Genomic DNA, 18,090 nt, shown 5'->3' on the forward strand with positions numbered 1-18,090 from the left:
TTTACACTTTCTGATTGTTGAAATTGACCTATGAATCATAATATTGTACCTAAAAATGATCTCATGTCTTCCTTATGAAATTTCCATCTCTAATCAAGCACACATACTTCCCATAATCAGGACAAAAGTAATGTTGGAACAAATACAAAAAAGTTAGCTAGCAGCATTCCACCTCAATAAGCAGGAAATAGCGTTTCAGAGTCTACATTTCCCTGGACCCCCCTACGCCAAGCAAAGCCTAAGATGTGATACACCAAGGTGTACACCCTATGAAATGTACCGAGCTAAAAGCCTGATGTACAATAAGCAAGAAATGACAGGTATATATACAAGTCTATATAGTCCCACATACTTGTGCTTATGGAGCAGACAAATTGACTGTAAAACCTGATTTCTTTTTATAGCTTTCAATTATTTTCTTAAAGTCGCAGGGAAACTGCTGTTCCAACGGTTACAATTCCGAATTCTCCCGAGTGGTGCATGACTTTAGAGGAGTGCATAAAGTGAACGTGATTGGTCGATTATCAAGAGGGCAGGATTGGTGTGCCGGAAGGTTCACAAGCAAGTTTGTGGCCGGTGTCTCTGAAGCATCTTGCTAACCAGTTAGCAACTTAGTGCTACTTGGTCCCAATGGGAAATTCCATTGGGACCAAGTAGCACTAAATTCGTGACTTAGAAACGACACCATCAAGGAACGCTATGGACAGCGGAAATGAGCAAGAGGAAGTGGTGGATGAGTGTCCGCCATCATAAATTACTTATTTAGAAGAGGAAAGCGGGGAGGAAGATATTGTGGAAGAGGACTTGGTTTGGTGTAGAAGGCTTCCAGCCCTACATGTTTGAGCCCTTGCCTCGCAACGCTGCCAGTTCTGTTAGCTCTACGCCTGCTGCAGACACAGACGTCCATCCCCGTGAACAGTGGGACGGAGCTCAATGGTAAAGTTAATGATTATTATTTCTTATTGCGACCGTTGCGTATATCAGCTGTGACATATGAATCAAGATGCTATGACCAAAAAAATTTGATTGACAGACGGTTGTTATAGAGTGCCTTTATATACATGTTTAAGCCAGAATATTTTGACATTTAAATAGGATTTCCCTACGACTTAAACACTCACAAAAAAACAGTAATGTTCATCTTTATATAATCTTGAAATTCATATCTAAACATTGACAATAAATTGCAAACATTGGACATCAACATGTGCATTTCAAAAAATGCTCGCATCAAAGTAAATAAGACAATAGAAAAAAACAAAAACAGGTTGAGGGTATTGAATAAAAGGTTCACAAAGTAAGTATATTCTTTAGCGCACCTGTCTCCAGTGGTTCTCAAACACCATGAGGCAGGTCTCTGGGTCAGCAGTGCACGGGCTGGAGGGGGCAGCGGAGGTGACGGCGCTGCGGCCGGACCGTGGGTTCAACCTGCTAAGCCAACTCATTCCGAACCCGGCAGGAGGCAGGTGAAAGGTCTCACAGACTCAAATACAAGGGGGAGAAGAAAAAGAGAAAGTCCGAGTACAGAGAAAAAGGGACCGGGACAGAAGGAGAGGGTGCAGGAGGGGGAAAAGATGAGGGAGGCGGAGGCGATTCCAATCGGAGAAAAAAAGGACGATCCTGGAACGAGCTGCCACTACTGATCAGCGAAGCAAGTTGCTGATTCAGAAACTTTGCTATCCTGTCCTCCCTCTGGACCCTGTCATCCAGTCTGAAGCCAAGACCACTCCATTGCCAATCAGGACGGGTTCGCCACCCTGGGAAGACAAACAAACAAACACTTACTGGTTATCTTTTTCTATATCATCAAAACAAACTCTGATGATGTACAAAGAATCAGTTTAACAAGAATGACTGAATAGATTTTTTCAAACAAGCACATCTCTACATGCACATCAAATATTATCCACACACACTGTGCATCTGTAAAAACAAGCAGCATTAGATATAGATAAAATAAGATGAACCAAGAAAGATACATTTCTATATTTCTTCTTTATATTTTTTTTTATAAGCCTCTTCAGTTAACAGTTTACAAGAGTCCTCTAAAAGAGAAAACTACACCAAGACCTCCTTTATGTTTACTACAGGAATATCAGCCTGTTACCATTATATCTTTTCTTTATTAATTCATATAAGTGTTTCACTAATTTGATGTTTAAAAAGAAAAAATTAACTGTGAAAGTCTGTAACTATAAAATTATCTCTCAAATTTCTTTACTGAAAGTTGAAACATGTAAAAAGGTCCGCTCTCAATTTGAGTTTCATGTTTCATGATAAAATGTAAAGGAAGTAGCAACAGAGAAGGAACACTTCATCTCACGCAAATTTTAACCACAATTTTCTTATCAGTAACGTGTTAAGTAAAAACTCTAAATTTGCATAACAGTCTTCACTGGATAAAAAAAAGCACAAAAAATGTCCGTTTTCTGGAAAGAAATGAAGCCTAACCTACATGTTTTTTTTTTCCAAGATGCAGTCAATGAGACCTTCTACGGTTCTTTTATTACCCTGTTCACTTGTAAAAGATGAGAATAAGAGGATGGATGGGTTTTCTTTTCTGCCCATCAGCCAAACACATAGATTAGCAGCTCAAACTTTATTATTACAACAAAAAACATCTACTAAAGTAAAGAGGAAGTTTTAAAAAGAAAAACAAGAACACGAAGAGGAGAAAACTCAAAGAAATGGATGACAAAGTGGCAGGAAAAGCTGCAGGATTTTCCTTTTTTAAGGAAATATTTGTGTTGTGTGTTTTTAGCCAACCCAAGTGAGTCACTGTTCTTTAAAAACGCCTTTGTAACAACCTGTTGCTGTAATAGCAGCAGCTTAGGGCTCTGTCTCTGCCTGCTTTGCTTTAACCGACATGACCATCCAATCTGACTCATCAGCTCAGACAGACTGGATGGAGCACATCTGGAGTAGCAGTTTCAAAGTCTTGAAACTAACTGGCTTTAGTCCTGGACTTTGACTGGGCCATAAATGCACAGATCTATAGGTTTCCGCTGAGGCTCTGGCTGTATATTTAAGGTTGTCATGTTCTAGGCCAGGGGTCGGCAACCCAAACCCGCTCAAAGAGCCATATTGGACCAAAAAATAGATCTGTCTGGAGCCGCAGAAAAGTAAAAGTCTTATATATGCCTCGTATGGCCACACAGGCTCTAAGTGTATTATCCCACTATAGAAAAGGACTATGTGGGCTTAAATATATAATAAGCATTCATGATTAAATGTTTATCCTGGAGCAAATGTCACATAGCAGCATGAGGTGAGGTAGGAGCAGTGAACGCTCTCACTGCGCGCCGCTTCACCGCCCTTCACCATGCCGTTTAAGTTTGTTGTTTGTGTTGGGAGGAGTTGATTGAGTCATGAGGAACCAAGCAGGAACTGACATCCATCAGAGCAGTGTTCTCTAACCCCGAAATCTATATATATTAATATACTTTTAGGATTTGGGGGAAAAAATGGAAGAAAGTTCCAATTCCTGCATCAGAGCGCTACCTGTTTGATCTGTGGACGGTTTTCCATCCTTGCAACCAAACTAGCAGCAGTAGTGCAGTTTGGAGATGCAATCCACCTCTTAAATCTATCTGTGCTCTCCTCTAATTTATCCAGAAGTTCTGCAATCGCACTTTTTCTCTCACTCCCAACTTGGTGGTCGGCTGCATATTTAGATTGCCTTTCCTGGAAATGCCTTTCCAAATTTGTCTTTTTATTTTTTGAAAAACCCCGAATAAAAAACAAAAAAGCAAGCAAACCCTCCCCAATGAAAAAGAAAACAAAAGAATCCGTCCAATCCTTGAATCCTCTTTTCTCATCAGCCATCTTCCTTTTTTCCCTTTGGGATCCATGGTCTGAGACACACCCACCGCTTTGTTTGCCTGGCGCCGCACCGGTCGCAAGTTATGACCACTGATCTATATGACTATGATGCAAATTATTGTTTAAATGTATTTATTATGCAAATGTTTACAGCATTGGAAAACATAAATAATTTTTGTTTGACCTACTGCACACCATATTAAAGCAACAACAACAAAAAAATTGATTTTCATACATTTTTGAAAAAGCTCCAGGGAGCCGCGAGGGGGACGCTAAAGAGCCGCAAACGGCTCCGGAGCCGCGAGTTGCCGACACCCGTTCTAGACCTAGAACCTTAACTTCTGTCTCTTTTAGGTTTTCCTTCTCCATCAACACTAATCAGCTTCCCTGTCCCTAGTAAAGAGCAGCAGCCTCAGAGAGTGATGCTGTAGCCACAACATGTCGTCCCTGGTAAGATGGGTTGGCTTTCTTCGAAACGTCCATCAACTTTTTTTGAGTGCATAAAAATCTCACGCCCTTATTGAGTATTAATCAGTTAAATGCTCCTCTTGCGTGACAGTGTTAATTGATGACCATCATGTTTTGGTAGGTTCAGCGTGGTGTGATACTTTCTTAATGTTCAAAATAAAATTTAACCTCTCAACATCCACCTCATTCTCGCCTATTTTGCATATCCAAATGGAAAAGCAAATAACTGAGAAACTGTAAGCCCAAATTACATTTGTGATACATTATTGGAAAGCTAACACCTTCTAGTTTCTGAATATATTAAAAATTGGGTGAGTAAAACACAGCCCAGGCTGCATCAGTTCAAACATGACTCAAATTTTTTTTTTTATTCTCAAAAATAATAGGTAATTTTTGAACAGCAGTAGTAAAGACATGCTTTTTCATGTTTGCATTTTGACATGCTGCTATATCTGTGTTAATTGTGCTTTGGTGCTCACTGTGTCCATAACATTAACTTGGTGGTTGAATTGGGGAGAATCTAAGCTTTTCTAAGATGTCTAACATGTCTATATTGGTAAACATTTTACCGGTGTAATTTTCATGCATTGAGTTATTAGTTGTAAACGCTTTAAATCGGTGGGTTTGGAGAGGTTAAAAAGCCCCCTGTGAAGTTATTCTGAACTAAAGCTACAGTTTCGTCATTCAACCCTGCATTAAACCATCTACTATCTGATGTGTTGTGTGGTTTCCATGAAGCAAAGCAGAAGCTCTTTCACAAAACACAAGTGTTTACACCTGGAATAAAATGCATCAACATATTAGCCTAGTAAACTAGCCCCACCTGCCAGCAGTCAAAATCATTTTAGCCTGCGAGTTTGGCCTAGCCTCTATCAATGCCCCAGACCCTAGAACTGGCAGGCCAATCACAAAGCAGAGATGTGTTTTGAATTTTTGGATGTAAAGCGAGCGGGGTTTTGAGGGCGACGACAAAGCTGCGCGAAGCTGGAGAAAGCACAACAAGGAAGATGGCAACAACTATTGAACAGTAGCATGCACTGCGGCAGCAGCAGCTTTCAATGGAGCGCTCCATTGAAAGTTAAAACTTCTCTGTTCTGTTGCTGTTGTTCAATCAAAGTACGTTTTAAGATCATTTGAGGTGAGAACATTATACTTTAAAGCGTACCTATCTGGTCCATATACCGAATTAATGCATAATTAAAAAAAAACTATTTCCGAAGTTGAGAGGACCGCGGCAACCAGCGGACCTCCGAGGCTAACGGCAGCCAGGGCCAACCGCAGCGCGTCTGCAGCGGTCCTCTTTTGGCATAGCCATGCGTGAAGGACCGCTGGCTCTGATAGTGATTTTTGACTCAGCTTTGGAATCAGTTTAGGAAGGATTAGACTTGGGGTTTTCGTTGAAACATGAGCAGGAAGAGGCTCTACGCTTACTCATATTTAAGAAATACGTATTCGCCGTTTTACCGACAGGCTGTTTGTTTAACCCACCAGCTTTCTATCATGCTTACTACGTCACAGTCAGTTGCACTCATTGGTCATAGCGTTGGCCAATAGGCACAGATATGGTTTTAAAAACAATGAGTTGTTCTCATCAACAATCTTCCGATGTCTCATTCATCGGGGCCGGACTAAATTACACATTTAATCTCACATTTAGTCTGGTTTATCAGGCTACCAGCATATAACAAAATCGTAACAAAAGGGGCAGAAGAGAAATACACTGAACACTTTTAAGATTTTTTTTTTTTTTTAATCAGTTAAATATTCTTCAATCTTTTCTTTTGACTTCGTATTTAAATGTTTGTGTTTGTTAAATCCAACATTACGAAAAGTTAAAACGCTGTATTACATTTTTTTGGAACTGAGAATTTATGCCAACAAAGCATCATAACTGGATCCACGTGTTACTTTTAAAGGAACCTATTCCTTTGGTTGGGCTTGAATCAGCAGATCAGGAACCTCCCTGATGAGGCAAGCAGGGTTATAACAGGCTAACGTGTTCATTGTTACAGTGAGAAAAGTAAACACTAAAATAGTTTTGCAATATTTCTTATGGCAAATTACAACATGATGTGGATAAATGACTCATGATTTCTACTTGGGGTCAGACATGAGTTAGGATTTCATCCAGAGTTTATTTACTTTTCCAACAGCAGCTACACACAAATAGATCTGAAAGACAGCCAGGGAAGTATTTGCAATCTTTTTTTTTCTTTTAATGATTAACCACTCCTTATTTTAATAAGTTCCAACTTATGAGCTCATGCAGAGCACTCTGAAGATGTGAATCGAAACAAAAGATTAAAGCAATACTGTTTTGGCAAAGAGTTGCCCTAAATATTTATCCAAGCAGGTCGGGACATTTGAAGCCCTTCCAAGAATATACTCTGAATGCGGAAATTCAGGTCTTCAGTCTTTTACTTTCAGGTCGCTCACACACAAAGCATCATAAAACAACTTATAAAAACGAGTTCAAAGTGCAGCTACAGTTTCCATTGAAGGGGGGGTGGCGTGTCCTAAAGACCTGATTTCAATGTTTTTCAGACAGCACACCGTTCAACAATCTGTTGAACGGTTATTTGTGGAACAATCTGTTATTTTAATCATAGAGAATTGCCTTAAAGTCAAACTCAGGATACACTTAAAGCAATTTTCAGGAATTTCTGTGATTTCATGCACTGGATAAGCCGAATCCTAACAAGTTAGTCTTTTAATCACATTCTTGTCCTTTTGTATCTTTTAACCTTTCTCCATTTTTCTTTTTACTGACGAATCAGATCCTGCTGTGACAGTTACAGAGGGGAGGCAAGAAGAATGCAACTAAAGAGTCACCTTTCTTAATAAATTCACCAAGTTATAAATAACATCTGATTCATGATAGGGCTGCAACTAAGGATTATTTTGCTAACCGATTAATCTGTCCATTATTTTTCTTGATTAATAATCGGATAGTAAAAGTTTATTTACATTTTTTTTTACAGAATTAAACAAGATTAAACTAAAACTTTTCCTCCTGTGAAGTTCTGGATAGAAAATATTGACAAACGAAAACATTCTTTTTATCTTTAATGATAAAAATGTATATATTTCTTCACAATTTCTCAGTTAAAGGCATGTTTTAGAGTCTCTATACTCCAGTTAAGGAAGAATTAATTAATAAATTGAATTATTTCAAAAATCTATTGCTAACAATTAATGCTTTCAGATCTATTTCTTTACTTAATTTTCTCCTGAGTATACTTGAGCAAATATATCAACTAAATGCAATCACGCATGTCCTGCAACAGGGTCCAATTTAATAGCAAATACCTATTTGGTGTTATCATCAATAAAAGGCAAAAGCAATCTTCCAAATCTGATTTTAAAGAATACTTGTGAGCAAAAATGAGTCAATAAGTTTCGCTTTTACTGCACAAAAAGACAGTCTTGATATTAATTGAATCAAGTGAAAGACAAGTGCATCTGTAAGTCAGTTCGTCTTAATACATGTAGCAAGAAATTAGGCTTTTAAGGTTTTATAAAGTTATTGTTTTAAAACCATCACATGGAACATACATCATTACTGGGCATATAATATAATAATACCTGTAATAATCTTTACTGCATTTGGTTGTGTTTTTTTTTTTATGTCTACTTCACTTTAAACACAAACTTGTGGGAAATGTTTTTTTTACATATTAATTTTCTAAAGATGCAAAACATTAGCACAATTTCATCTTAGAAGCAGATAAAAATCAAAAGTTGAGTATGAAACATTTAAAAGGAAAACTGATAGCATTTTAAACAGTTATCTAACCAATAACATGGGGAAAAGTCAGAATTCTGACTTTAATCTCAGAACCTGATAGCATTTTAAGCAATTATATAACCAGTAATAGGTTCATGGGTTATAGAGGCGGCTGTGAAATGGGGGTTAAAACAGCTCAAATCTAAAGTATAATACCTTTCTGGGCAACACAGGTTCACCTTTGGGTTTAAAACATTAATATAGGCCAAAAGAAAGCAAGACAACCAGCTAATGATTTCAATTTAAATTACAAACCTTGAGTTTACATCCAGATACTAATGAATTCTGATTATATGCTTTTATTCTTCCCTATACAACTGCGGCATATTTGGTGAAATAATGGGAAATGCAAAACAAAAGTCATAGAAACTCCAATTTGCTTTGATTCAACATGGGATTGTCAGGTGAGAACGCAGATTATTGAAGGGTTACTGTTTAGCTTCAGAGTTTAGAGATAACAACCAGAGGAATGTGTGTGTCTGAGTTTCAGGATCAGCAATTAAACCAAGGAGGCAGGAGTTCACAGTCCTAATGCCTTCAGGTCATATGTTCATGTCAGTCACTGCCTATGACAGCAACTCAACACAGATTTTTTTTTTTTATTAAATATATATATTTTGTTAATGTCTAGTATAATAATCAATTTTATCAGGAGGTAGAGGTGCTTCATTTCACATTAATAGGAAAACAATCAATGTAATTCAATTTCGAAATGATGTAGTAACGTTGTTTACATGTAAGGATAACGTATTTATATACATATACACAACAACCATAAAATAATAAATACACGTGGCTATGAAAGTATTAAGATAAAAAAAATAGCCTAATGTAAATCAGGTCAATAATACACACCTTGTTTTTCTATACAGAAATCCCAGCAGTTGTTGGGAGGAGAAGGTTTCCTTGGATAGCAACCTGCTAGCTTCCAGCTAACGCCTAGCTGTTGATGAATTCCACAATGTCAGGGCAAAAACCGGCAGACGGACCGGAACACAGCGCAGAGAGCAGCGGTGAACCGCTCCACACTGACCCGGCGATGCTAATAGACTAACCACTCCTTCTCTGGGGCAGCAGTGCATCCTGTTAACGGCAGATAAACATCCCATTTGATGATTTCTCAAACAGTCTTCCCTCTCCCGCGGCCATCTTGCTTTAACTCCTCCCACACAGCTTGACTGAGTCACAGCGACGCTGCTGCTCACAGCTGCATGGATTCACAGCGACCCAAACCCAACCGATCCCGTTAAATCTGGTACAATGTGTGCTAAATGGCCCAGTGGAGGAGCAGTGCTGCCACCCCAAGCAAAAATATTATTTCTATATTGCAAACATACAGGATTAGGGCCACTGAAAAAAGAAAAAAACTGATTTTTAAAATGTATTTCAGTTTAATATAGGAAATAAGTTAGAATACTGACTTTAATTTTAGAATTCTCACTCTCATCTCAGAATTCTGACTTTAATCTCAAAATTCTGGCTTTAATCTTAGAATGCTGACTTTAATTTCAGAATTCTGACTTTTTTCTCAGAATTCTGACTTTAATCTCTGAATTCTGACTTTTTTTCTCAGAATTCTGACTTTTTTCTTAGAATTATGACTTTTTTCTCAGAATTCTGACTTTAATCTCAGAATTCTGACTTTTTTTCTCAGAATTCTGACTTTAATCTCAGAATTTTGGATCTTAATGTATATGGGCACCATGAAGGTAGAGATGTGGGAGCACTCAGCTTCACTGACAAAGATGTGAGTTTTTTGGGAGGGCCAGTAACACATTGTAGGCAAATGATGGAATTAGGCGACTTTTTACGTGCCCCAGGGGTCCACTGTGATGCTATTTCATTAATGGAAGAGCAGAAGGTGATTAAAACAAGAGAGCTAGTTTAGTCTCTAAAACAGATATGGCTACGGCTTGAAGCTAACATGTTTGTTTGCTGTGAGAATTCAGTCAGAATTCTGAGATTAAAAAGTAGAATTCAGAGAAAAAGTCAGAATGCTGAGATTAAAGTCAGAATTCTGACTTTTTCCCCATATTTAACTGAAATAATATTTAAAAATCAGTTAACTTTTTTTTTCCATTGGCCCTAATCCTCTTCCGTACAAAAAAAATGTGTGTGTGTGTGTGTGTGTGTGTTCAATAAAATTTGAAACATGTTCAAATCCATGGGTCCAATATGTCAAATAAGCTTTATAGACATTACAGTTTTAAACTGTCACCAAAGCACAAGTTTACTCAAATATGTATATTCAAAATAAATTCAAATTCAAACCTGACATTAATAGTAGTAGTGCTGCACTATATATCACGCTATATCAAAATAAAAGACTAAATAAAGCATTCTAATTATTACATAGACCGGTATGGCGCATTGCAGGTTAACAAAAAAATCAAACGACCCCCATTCCAAAGGGCCGGACCCCTTCGTCCGTTTCAATTTGCAGTTTTCAAAACAAAAACAAGGCTTTGTTGGGCTACTGTATAAAACCTCGAACTAATCCTTATTCCTGAAATTTTAAATTGAAAAACCTTCTTGGATGGAAAGATAAACATCTTCAAACTTGGAAACAAAGTCCAATGGGTTGTTTTTAATTTCTCATATTTTTATGTTATTATTTTGGAGAAACAGATCTTATTTCTTTAATTGTGGCGTTATGTTCTGTGCTCAGAGAGTGTTGCTGTTTCATAGAAGTTCTGTTTGTATAAGGCAGGGTCTAGCTCCATCAGGTGGTTAGTAAATTTTATGCGGATCAGGGTAGGGGCAGTAATTGAGTTAAGGGGGATGGGGGGGGCCATGCCAGTCCAGGGACTGACTGCAGTTCTACTGAAAGTACCTTGGTCAAGGTCACTGACCAGACACGGAACAACCATACCATAGCTTTATGTTAATAGACCATATTTATTAGGCTATGTATGCCTCCAAAAGAACTTCCACTATCCCCCTTATTTTTTTATAACAAGACTACTGGGTAGGGGTAAGTATTGGCATGGGCGTTGCGATAAGATACGTCACGATGGGTCATGATACAATATATCACAGTATTGCAATGTCACCATATATTGTGATATTTTTCCTGCTATAAAAAATTGAATGTAAAGCCTCTGTATATGTTCATCTGATGATATTGAGTATTTAGTTATTTTGGTTTTGATGTTGCTTAGGGTTCGAGTCAGTCTTTCACTGTGACCGCCTCAAACTACAGATATAACACTGCATCGCACAGTAAAAGGGCTCCACAGCGCTATCTGCCCAATTGGCAGTACAAAGGTAGCCCATTTTCCCTCATTGTTTTAAATTAAAATGTTTTGTTTTAAAGAAATCAATACTAGGAACTAAAACATCAATACTATATCAGGCAGCCAAAAATTACGATATATATCCAAAGCGATTTTTTTTTTTACACACCCCTAATCGGGGGTGGAAATTCATCCACTTCTCTCCTTGACAGCAGTTGGAAGTTATTAGCAATTAGCAAGACACTTAAAAAAGGAGTGGTTCTGAAGATGGCAACCACAGACCACTTCTCAGTAACTATGCTTTCTGGCTGATGTTTTGGTCATTTTTGAATGTTGGTGGTGCTTTAATACTCGTGGTAGCATAAGAAGGACTCTACAACCTACACAAGTGGCTTAGGTAGTGCAGCTCATTCAGGTTGTCACATCAATGTGAGTCTGTCAGCGTCGGTTCCAGGGGGGCTACCAGAAGTACACCAGGAAGTCAGAAGGGCCACCACTTTTACTATGCATTCGGTCAAAAAGTGATGCTAAAAGCTTTGTGAAATCATAAAATGTGTAAATAGTAAATCCAATTAAAACACAGTTAGTGTAAAACACAACATAGTGATTAGAGAATTTCAGAGAAAGTGGTATTGCGATACAGCGGTTGGATCTTCCTCCCCCATCTTCACAACAGACAGAGGAAATACAGAGGGAAAGAGTGAAAGGTATTTCTCTGTATTCTTTGATAATTTCCTTTTTAAAATGTATGATTTTCGCCCAAATGCTTTTAGACAATGTGAGTAATTGACACAAAACCTATTTTAAATATAGATTGGGAAATCCAGTTTTATTATATTCAATATTTCTATTAATCTTTAATCTGGAGTTTGCTCTCATAGTTTGCTTTGGTTTCCCATTATATATATTAAAATCATTTAATATCTTGTCCCTCCCTAAAAAAATAACCACTACCCCAGATAACCTTATTAACATGAGAAGAGTGATTCATTCATTAGTCTTTTAACAGAGAGCAGCTAGCAGGCAACTTTAGACACAAAGCAGAATAAAAAAAAAAGTGCAGTAAATTGCAAAAATAATGCTATGCACATCTAGCCAGCGCTATAGGACATCAGTTTATACTGTATGGTTTGTCAGCCGGTGATGTCAGAATTAAATTATGGAAAGGCAAACATGCAGAAAAGCACCACTTTAATAAAATTAGGTTTTAAAAAGTCCCAATGGTATGAAATACTGCCAAATCCCATTAAATTGCAGTATTTTAACACCGACTGAAAGCCGGGAAAAATCCCAACATTTTTGTGGTTGTTGAAAGCTTTTTTTTTTAATGCCCAGTGGGGTTCTGTGTCCTGACTAAATAGCTTTTTATTTTGTTGTATGGCATTTGATACACCATCTAAAACAGTGTTTTCTCAAATTAACCATGGCTGCCCATGCTCTTCTTATCCAATAAGTTTAAACTCAATTCATCCAATAAGGGAAGGCTTTTTATGGTGAATTTCATACATTCTTCTGCATCTGTGTTTGCTTCTGTATTTATCTCATTAAATGTCATTAAATTAGTCTGTCTTTCAAGACAAAAGCAGAGCAGAAAATACACAATACCTGTCTGCCATAATTGAAAACTGAAATGTATGGAAATTCAAGCTGTAATTCTTGTCACCTCCGCCAGGTGTCACTCACACAGTAGCAGCTGTGCAGAAACTCTTTCTGAGGACATTTGGTTGTAATGCTTTAAAATAAAGGAAAATTACCTTTGACTACTGTGTTGTTTTTCTATAAACAGCTGCTAAAAAGATTTTGATCACTGAGCTGGTCTGCATTACAGACTGACAACGGTCGTTATCATATAAAATGAATATGTTATAGTTTTTACTGTCTGTGTTTCCTTGTTTTTCTTCTTTATAGTAAATATCAGTGATATCTAGAGGGTAATTTCCTTTTATCAGCTGACAGTTTTAAACATGAATTTCTTATGCATGCAACAGAAAAATGAAATTTAATTTCCCTTTTCATCATCTCCTTTATTTAATATTTCTGTAATTTTATTTGATGATTTAATTTAAGTAAAACATGATTAAAGCAAAACTAATAAAAAAAAATGCATAAACATGTTCCTTCTGTGCATTACAAACCTAAATACTTATTATTCATCATTACTCATACATTTCTTTTGTTATTTAATACTGTACTTTGTTAATTTAATACTGTTAATTTGATACTTAATTAAAGCGGGATATTGTTGTTTTCTATGTTCAGTACTTTCATTGTTGTGTTAATGTTATTGTTTATTATGTTTTTATTATCCTTATCTTTTTTACTATAGATGTCAGTATGCCTCTTTGTTTTATGTGTCAGAGTTTTTCTTAAAATGAAACATGTAAATGTCATAAAGTGCCTTGTGTTACGGTTCTCATTTGTTGTGACTCTGAGTTTTCTGTTATCAGTTGTTTTGTTTTTATTTTCCATAATATTCTAGCATTCTTTAGTTACTCTTTGTTGCCCCCTTGTGATTGTTTTCTTTCCCCTTGGATTCCCTCTTGCCAGTTCCACCCACACCTGCTCCTCATTCAGCTCGTTAGTCCATCCTTTTGTTTGGTTCTCCTTAAATACTCCACCTCTGCAGTCACTCAGTGCTGGTTCCTTCTCGTTGCTGTATTGTCTACTCTGCTCGTCTCTTCCCGGCTCCTCAGACTCGTTTTTTCCCCCTGATGTCTCCATGGTTTTGGTTTGTTTAATATTTTAAGTTGGATTTTTGGATTTCTGCCTCTGCTACCTTTGGTCTTCAATTAAACCTCTCAGAACTCATCTCTGCTTCACTCGTCTCTGCATCTGGGTCCTCAAGCAACCTCACCACCCATTGTTGACACCTTGATGAAAGAAATATTTCACAGTAAATATATTTGAAAACAATATTTTTTTTTCAAGGTTTTCATATGCTTGCTTATCTTTGATTTCCCACTGCTTATTTCAATGATTGAATTAGGAATTTTCTGAATCAACAAAGTCTCCCAGACAGGCATGCTGCTAGTATTTTGCTGCTAGTATTTTATGTCAAATATGCAAAGCAATAAGTGGTTACTTATAGCTATTAGTTTTTCATGATGAATTTCTTCTAAACTGAGAATTTATTTCAATGCATGAGACTCAAAGACAGTTTCTTTCAATTGTTGAATGTGATCAAAGATGTCCTCTTTGTAAAATTATTATGTGAATTATGAGGATTATGTATGGAGGGATTGAAAGTAGTGCATTCTATGACTTTTTTGATAAAAAGTTTTGCACTTTCTTATACATTAACTAAAGTATACTCAAACATGCTGTGTGTTGTAAAGCACCCATCTGGTATTCTGTCTTGCTTGTGTGTCCCCACCCTGACCATTGGTGTACATCCTAACCCGTGTTAATTACCTGCTGTCTGCTTGCTGTTCAATATTCATCGTTGCGACCCACCCTACTTCCTCTTGCTTCCCACTTTAGGTGTCTGTCTTTAAAAAACACGTTTGGCTAAATAGCTGTTAGCATATGCTGAAATGAACCCTGATAATCTGATTATATGGTTTAAGAAACGCTTTACCCCCTTTGCCACAATGCTTTGCCACTGCTCTGATTTGTCTCTTAACTCTTGCATCTGCTGCTTTAAATGAACATCAATGCTTGAAAGTTCAAAGCACCTGAAAATGGAATGGCCCGGACAGGCAGCAGCCAGGGACCTCATGCTGCCCCATGCATGTTCACTATAGACTTTATAAACCAAACCCCCCTTACTCTCAAATCACATTTAGAGTGAAAGCGCCATTAACTCTGGTTTGTACTCGACACATTGAACTGTGTGGTTATGAAGAATTGTTCATTTCTCTGAATTTGCTGCTGACTAAGCACACACTGCTCCCTATGGAATGAACAAGATGTAGACTTTTTCCACTTTAATAAATCTTGGCTATAAGAACCGGGATCACCTAGAGTATACAGTACATGCCTGCAGTGCATGTTGAGATTGGACGCTGGGAGCAAAGACCTGCACAGGGCAGCACACCAAAGCGAAACTATAACTAACCCTATGGATAATTTTTCTTTTTTTTTGCTCATGGACTAAAGTAAAAAAAAAAAAAAAACATTTCAGCTACATCTAAAGCATAGTTTCTCTTAATGAATGTTGATCAATGCTTTTTGTTCCCTTGAAGGCCCATAACTACCTATTGAATTAATCTGTGAAGGCGACCAGCTTTTCCTAAACAGGTACTACCGAACCTGATAAATTACAGGTGAAATTGAACACACCTTTTCTCTGGGATGCCCTCTGTTCGAATAACCTGCATGGATGGAGCACACAGACTGAGATAAAAGTCTGTTTCCTGACAGAAACTCTGCATCGTTCAGTGGCAGGAAAGGCTGCTGATAAACACCAGAATATATATTCAGATACATTCATGTTTGCATGTCTGCTTCTTAAAGGGTTGCCTAGCTACAGAATCTAGCAGATGGTACAGCATCCTCTCTTTAATGCAGTCCATCCTCCTATAGAAGTCAGTCAGGTCTTGAACATCAGGCAAACATGCTTCCATCCTATGATAAAAGAAAAACTAGAAGATCAACCTGATAAAGATTCTAATCATTCAAAGGCCTGATTTCTTTTCTTTTAGTTAAATCTTTGCTTTCCACCCATCCAATCAGCAGCCTGCCTGTTTGTCTTTGTTTAGGCCCATTTATGGTGGTTCTGTTGGCCAAGCTGGAGAACATGCTCCAAAACTCATGGTACGGCAACATCCTGGTCACTGACATCGTAGCCCAGCTGGCCTGTTATCCTCAGCCTCTCCTACTCTCCTTCCTGCTCAACACCAACATGATCTTCCAGCCCAGCATGATCCAGTACACCTTCTATGGCTGATGAGCGTCCAGTATGGCCTCCTTTGAATGCCTGGTCTGTACAGTCCTGGCTGGATGATGAAGTTTTCCTTAAGCCTCTTTTGAGGAATTGTTTCCAATTTCAACCCACCTGCCTATCATTGAAATAATCATCTGCAACGGTGCAGACACAAAGACTGGAGGAAAACAGTGGCACTTTTCTACCAAAATGATTCAAACATACTGAAACATCTATTCCACTGAAGAGCTTGGACATATCGTGTTTTATTTACATTCTGCACACAGGAAATCTAAGTAAACAATTAAGACTGGAGCTTGTAAATAAACGTACCATGCCATGGTACCATGTCACCGATTAAAGAAGTAGGTGCGCAAATTGGTGCTAGTTTATACTCATGTTTTCATTTGAAAGGGTGCTCTCAGGTAGCACAGACACCAAGGTCCCTTCCTCATCAAGATGAAGACAAACACCAAATATTTCTTGGCAGGAAAACATTAAATGTTAGAGTCGATATTTGTGTGTCAACTTCATCTTATTTTTTTGATCAATGCATTTTATCGTCCATTTAGGATCGGCCAAAATAGATCTGATTCTACTATTTGTCAGAGTCCATGGTCTTGATTGGATAGCTAAAAACTGGAAAACAAGGAGAGGGAGAACATTTTATTTGTAAAGGAATTAGAACATGTACTACAAAGTGTTAGGTAATTGACAGTTTTGTTTTCTTTTCATTTGCACCATTTAGTTGACATATCAGCAGCATGTGGGTGTAGGCATGTGCCATTGTGTAAGTTTATTTGAATGAATGCCTCCTTTCGAAAGGGTGAAGCTAGATTCTTCAGGCCGTTACTGAGTCATCAGCCCATCGCCATAAAGGAGGCTGGGAAAATAAAAAAAGACAGCGCTGTGTGAAGTCAAATCATTAGTCATTTAAATGATCTATGAGCTAGCATTGTTTATTTTCTTTAGAGGCTGGGCATATTTTTATTTCACTTTGAAATGGTTAAGAAAATCTCAAAAAGGCATTCACTTTTCTTTGTTCTTTTGTGTTTAATAAATTAGCAGCTAATTACTGTCTGAAGAAGTCATCTCTATTCTGTTTTACGTTTGTCTTTGTTTTGTGTCTTGTAAAAGCCTGATCAAAGAAATTATCTTGAATATATGCTGCTATATATGTTTATATTTTTAACACTAACATAGATTTAAATTTGTGTCATAGCTACTGTTTTTTTAGTTTGTCGTTAGGTACCAGATATTAATATGCATGTGAGGATGTTCAAGTAATGAAGCGAGTTGTGATCAGCATTTGTTTTTGTATTTATTGAGACATTGAACGTTGAATTAATTTGCAATTATTCCATGTTGGGTTTCTTGGGCACAGTGAACAGTGCAGGTAGCAGTACAGGTAGCACTGCTGCTTTGCAGCAAGAAGTTCCGGGTTCGATTACAGGACAGGTTCTTTCTGCATGGAGTTTGCATGTTCTCCCTGAGCATACGTGGTTTCTCTCCGGGTACTCCGGCTTCCTCCCACAGTCCAAAAGCATGACTATTAGGTTAATTGGCTTCTCTAAATTCTCCTTAGGTGTTAGTGTGTGAATGGTTGATTATGTTTGTCTCTGTGTTGCCCTGTGATGGACTGGTGATCTCTCCAGGGTGTAGCCCGCCTCTCACCCATGCACCAGCAGCCCTCGCCACCCTGCTTGGGATAAACATGACAGAAAATGGATAGCTGGTATTATTCAGTGTAAGATGTTTTTACAAGTTTTTTTTTTTTGGTTGTTGTCCTTTATAAAATATACATTTTTTTCTGCACTTTTTAATGAGAAACACTGAAGCGCTTATTTTCTTTTTTTTTTTTATTTAACAGAGATGCACTGATATCAGTGTTGGTGTGGATTTCTGATCTCTGT

At 37.6% G+C, this 18,090-nt stretch overlaps 1 protein-coding gene across 1 annotated transcript in view; it reads right to left on the minus strand.

The window, feature by feature from the left end:
* Positions 1 to 9,231, minus strand: part of fam160a2 (family with sequence similarity 160 member A2) — a 33,666-nt gene extending 24,435 nt beyond the window's left edge. Inside the window, exons 1-2 of the mRNA XM_015394531.1 lie at positions 8,933 to 9,231; positions 1,320 to 1,757 (exon numbers count right to left, since the gene is read on the minus strand). Of these exons, the coding sequence (XP_015250017.1) occupies positions 1,320 to 1,445 (126 nt within the window). The 5' untranslated portion in view covers positions 1,446 to 1,757; positions 8,933 to 9,231. The remainder of the gene's footprint in view (positions 1 to 1,319; positions 1,758 to 8,932) is intronic.
* Between the last annotated feature and the right edge of the window lie 8,859 nt (positions 9,232 to 18,090).

This window comes from Cyprinodon variegatus, unplaced genomic scaffold (genome assembly GCF_000732505.1).
Source record: "Cyprinodon variegatus isolate N-32 unplaced genomic scaffold, C_variegatus-1.0 Scaffold691, whole genome shotgun sequence".
Lineage (NCBI taxonomy): Eukaryota > Metazoa > Chordata > Actinopteri > Cyprinodontiformes > Cyprinodontidae > Cyprinodon > Cyprinodon variegatus.